This window comes from Carlito syrichta, unplaced genomic scaffold (assembly GCF_000164805.1).
Source record: "Carlito syrichta isolate Samal-C Ts95f unplaced genomic scaffold, Tarsius_syrichta-2.0.1 Scaffold126828, whole genome shotgun sequence".
Classification (NCBI taxonomy): domain Eukaryota; kingdom Metazoa; phylum Chordata; class Mammalia; order Primates; family Tarsiidae; genus Carlito; species Carlito syrichta.
Window position 1 is genome coordinate 66914 of NW_007070924.1, and position 5421 is coordinate 72334.

At 41.3% G+C, this 5421-nt stretch overlaps 1 protein-coding gene across 1 annotated transcript in view; it reads right to left on the reverse strand.

The window, feature by feature from the left end:
• SRP68 (signal recognition particle 68) overlaps window positions 1-1177 on the reverse strand; it is a 12303-nt gene extending 11126 nt beyond the window's left edge. The window contains exon 1 of the mRNA XM_008048852.2: window positions 1017-1177. Within this exon, the coding sequence (XP_008047043.1) occupies window positions 1017-1076 (60 nt within the window). The 5' untranslated portion in view covers window positions 1077-1177. The remainder of the gene's footprint in view (window positions 1-1016) is intronic.
• Between the last annotated feature and the right edge of the window lie 4244 nt (window positions 1178-5421).

Below are 5421 nucleotides of genomic sequence, written 5' to 3' on the forward strand. Positions count from 1 at the left end.
TGCCACTGCACTCCAGTCTGGGTGACAGAGTAAGACCCCAACTCAAAAAATAAAACAAAAAGAAGACGGTAAGCAGAATAGCTTGAGGCAGAGGACCCAAAGGATGCAGCAAAATACAATGCTGGAAACAGGTTGGAAACAGACTGGGGAAGGGTGGTATACCAGCTTACGGAGTTTGAACCGTATTTGCTAGACCAGTAGTCTCTAAAGCAGGGCACACAAAACCCAAGGAGTGTGGGTTATAAAAGAAGAAAATAATAAGAATTTCTATTTCTATTTATCTCATGTAAAAAATGTTATTTTAATGCATTTTATGTATTACAAATCAGTTGAATAGTAAGGTAAGTAATGTATAAATAAACACATCAGAGATACATGCTCTAGTGCTTACTTTTTGCTCATATCATCATAAAAGTATGAAGACACTGCACAAGACCTAGAGGAAATCACTGGGCTTTTTATAATTAGACAGTGAAACGGGATTCAGAAAGATTCAATTTTTACTTCTTGCAAGAAAGGTCTAGAGAAGGGAATCAAGGCCAAGATATGAGAAGCAATTAGGAGACTTCAGTAGTAATGTAGGTAATAAGACAAAAGGCTAATTAGAAACAGGTGAAATCAACAATAGATGAGAGGCATTAAAAAGGAACAATGAATAGGGTTTGGTGACAGGGAGGAAAGAGATAAATGGTTCTGAGGTTTTTAGCCTAGGTGCCTAAATGAAATATTTTTTAGAAAAAGAAAGCAGAGAAGTCCACCAGGAGAAAAAAAATCTAACAGGCTTAACAGGTAATGTATTAAATCATTAGGAGGAAAAGGGTGGGGAGAAATGCATCTCACAGCCCGATAGGACCCAGCAGCCCTTGCTGTTTGTCAGCCAACCGCCACACCTAATTAAACAAAAGTGTCTAAGAGAGTAGTGGCCTCAGACCACCAGGATCCCATCTAAGAATGGGACACAGACTGAGGTGGACTCACATCTGGAGCAACAGCCATGTTTGAGCTGACGGGCCTACCTGATCCGGCTTGAGCTCTTCCCGCACAACCTGGATGGCGTCCCGACATTCACTGAGCATGGATTCAAACAGACGCTCCTTAGTTTCTTCACTTTCAGCCTAAACAAAGGCAGAATGGAGTGAGAGACTTTCTTCTGAGTAAATCACAGAATTAAAACGGGAAGAAGGAATAGCCCTCCCATGATTCCTCCCCCTTCACACTCTCACGCATGATCCAAATCAGAGATCATTTTAGTTGTTTTTACTCTTTGTAAGACTTTCTTATAGCCTTATTCATTATTCCTATGGAAATGGGGATTATATTTTAAAAAGCAAACATACTGAGAAGGCGATCTGTATAACCGATCTGGAACTCTATCAAACAGCAGACACTTTACATGTCTACCTATCACGGCACTCTGCTACATTCCTCCAGTACTCCCTCTGCTCAGGACTAGCTCCTCGTACCCCTTGAGGGGCCTCATAGACTAGATTTGAGGCACTGCTCTCTCACACTAAAGCACTGCACACCAGAAGTTTATCTTTTTTATTTCAGAAAAAACTGTCAAGTTCTACCATATTCCTACAAAATGACCCTTTCCAATGTAAGCCAACTTGCAGATTCTGTTTCTTTTAGGCACAATATCACTGATTGCTAAAAGCTATAGTTCTCCTAAACACTAAAAGCTAAAGTTCTCCTAAACATCATACTGTTCTCTTTATCACAGACATTCTAGCACTCAGATATTCCACATGGCCTACTCTGAGAACAGTTTTTAGGGCACACAAGGTTGACAAGTGTGAGATGACAGTCTTTGTACAAGTACTAGGCGTCATCTCTCTGCTACACAGCTGGGTAAGTGAAAAAGTGATTCATTAACTGAATACCTGCCAAACCACATTATTATCCTAAAGAATCTGACTGAGCAGGTGGGAATGAACAAAAGGTAGAAAGGAGATGAACTTGTGCTACTGGCAGACCCACTGTGAAATAAAAACATCCACATTCCATTATTATATTTTACTTTCCATAGAAACTAACACCCAATCTGAAAAAAGGTCTTAAAATTCCACTGACCTCTAAGAAAGTTAAAAGAAAAACCCAGTATTGCCCACTCCTTTGAGAGATGGTTGGGAGAGGCTTAAAGAAAGCCTTTTTCCTTCTCTTAAGAACTCATGTTTTTCCTAGCTTCCAGAGTGGAGAAAAAAAAATCTCCCTTGTAAATTACCCAATATAAATCAAACATACTTTACCCCTTATAAGTTACATGACTTTCCTGTTGTTCAGTAACTTAGGAACAAATCGGGAACAGTCATCCTATAAAACTATTAAGGCAAACACTACAGCAGCACTGTCCAACATGACTTTCTACCATGATGGACTTGTTCCCTACCTGCACTGTCCAATATAGCAGGCATCAGCTACACACTGAGAACTCGAAATTTATTTTAAGTTTAAATAGCCATATGCATTGGGTGGCTACTATATGAGAAAGTGCAGCTCTAGAGCAATAGGTTTTATGGAACATTATTAGCACCTCAAGTCGGCAAGATTTTTTCTTGTTGTCATTGTTGTTCTTGTCAAGATTCTTTCTTTTTCTTTTTTAAGTTAGAGTCTCACTCTGTCACCGGGCTGGAGTGCAGTGGCATGCTCTCAGGTGATCCTTCCACCTCAGCCTCCCAAGTAGCTAGAACTGCAGGCACGCGTTACCATGCCTGAATTATTTTTTGACTTTTTTTTTTTTGAGTTGGAGTCTCACTCAGTCACCCAGACTGGAGTGCAGTGGCACGCTCCCAGCCACTGCAGCCTCGACCTGCTGGGCTCCGGCGATCCTTCTGCCTCAGCCTTCCAAGTAGCTGGAACTACAGGCGCATGCTACCACGCCCGGCTAATTTTTTGGTTTATTGTAGAGATGACGTCTCACCAAGTTGCCCAGGCAGGTCTCGAACCCGCGGGTTCAGGCAATCCACTCACCTCAGCCTCCCAAAGCGCTGGGATTACAGGCTGAGCTACCGAGCCCGGTTTGACTTCTTGTAAAGATGAGGTCTCACCAAGTTGCCCAAGCTGGTCTTGAACCCCTGAGCTCAGCCAATCCTCTCACCTCGGCCTCCCAAAGTGCTGGAATTAGAGGCTTTAGCCACCATGCCAACCTGGTCTTTTTCTGAGTAGAGGTCTCATTCTGTCACCCAGGCTGGAGTGTAGTGGTGCAGTGGTGTGATCATGGCTCACTGCAGCCTTGATACCTCCTGGGCTCAAGTGACACTTCTGCCTCAGCCTCATGAGAAGCTGGGACTACAGGCATGCACCATCATGCCTGGCTAGTTTTATTTATTTATTTTTGTTATTATTTTTCTTGGTAGAAACAAGATCTCACTATGTTGCCCAAGCTGGTCTTGAACTCCTAGGCTCAAGCAATCCTCTCACCTCAGCCTCCCAGAATGCTGGGATTACAGGTATGAGCCATCATGCCCAGTTTGGTAAGATTCTTTGTAATCATTTAATGACACTTACTGGCCAAATTCTTCAGAGAACGTATCCTGTGGAATGGTACAGCTGAATAATACTTAACAACTGGAATAAGATATAAAAAAAAAATAAGCAAAACAAGAAACAAAACCACCAATCACACACATACACCAGAGGCACATTATCAGCAGAAGGACAGGCTACAGAAGCAGTTTTATACCATGCACACCAACAAATATGGCACCAATACCCTTTTTCAGGTAGGTAAGACTCTGGTTGGGGCAATGGGTGCATAAATAAAAGAGCAAATTTCGTTTTACCAGATACACAGAATCTTCCTCCTTTCCTGTGGGTGGGGTATGGTTCAAACAAAAAATTAAAATGAGGCTAAAATGTTAAACCTCTTTACCGCTATGTATTACCTCTGTTTCCTTTGACTAAGTAAATCCCTGCATCAAGGTGCTGAACACAAGCGAACCTCCCCACTGTGTCCACAACATTCTAAGTTCCACTGGGAATTTCACAAACGTATTAAATAATGAAGGAAAAGGCACATCTGAAGGGCGGACTTGAGACAGTTGAGTTTTTCTCATGACAGCCACATGGCAACAAGGAGTCAGAGACCACTCACCTCTGAAGCAGAACATCTCATGATTCTCCCTGGGCAGAGCAAAGTGTCCTCAAGCAGGAGCCTTTACACAGATTTTGCTACCTACAACTTTTAGTATATAAACCTATATTTAAGGCCAAGGTAATTCCTGAAAGGACAATGGAATAAGAAACAACTCTCAACACGTAGAGGCAGGATTCCTTCTCACCTACATGCCAACCTTCCATGTCGGCTGTTGAACCAGCAAGAATGCTCCTAAACACAAGAGACAAACTCCCAGTACAAACATTTGTGGTCTGGCTGGACCTTTTCCCCAGATGTACCTATGACAGAGAGAAATCTTAAGCCCCGAAATAATGTATTACTTATTAGTCCTAATAAATAAGTAAATTCTAGATCAATTTTTATAAAACGTGAAAGCTTCAGGATGTGATTTTCTACAATCTCAGGCTCTCTTTTCAAGCTGTCTCAAAGTTGACTGGTACAGAGGAAATACAACTGCGGTGTGTCCTGAGGTGCAGACCTCTACTATTAAAAACCAGATTCCCAGATTGTTTTCACTTGTCCACAGAAATTGCTGGAAGGCAGTGATGTGACTAAGAGACATACAAAGCAAGTCTGATCACATTCCCCACCACACCCCTACTGTGGGGATGGGACCTGAGCCTTACCCTGCCCAGTGAACTCTAGGAAAAAACACATGGAAATCTGGTAAAGAAGATGACAAACCTCACTTGAGAATAATAGATTTTTTTTTTAAGGCTAAATGGTCTCCCTTCCACTCAAAATTAAATGATTAACTATAACTTGAAGAATCATTAAACCTGCAGATATTTAAAAGGTGCCCGCCCTGAAAAAAGAGCTGCCTAAGAATATCCTCACAATGCACCCACTAGTGACAATGCAGGAGAGATCAAGTAACAAAGAAGGCAAAAAAAAAGTATAAAGATAACATTGAGGACGTGAAGACTTAAAGTTTGGCTACAGAAACTAAGAATTTTGCAGCTGGATTTTGGCAGCTGATTACCTCTGAGTTCAAGTCTTTTCAGTCTAATATTTTATCTCCCTGAATTATTTCTTCCACCCAGACTTTTCAGTAAACTGCTGTTTTAATATGTAAAGGTAATGAAAACCTCTACAAGCAAGAAATAAACCGGGACTACCAAATTCTTACAATTCAGTTCCTAGAGGGTGGTAAATACCAATATTAGCTAGGTTAAGAAACATTGAAATTATATCCAAAATATACAAGGAACTCAATTTAACAGCAAAAAACAAATACTCTGATTTTTTTTTTTTTTTGTTGAGCTGGAGTCTCACTCAGTCGCCCAGACTGGAGTGCAGTGGCC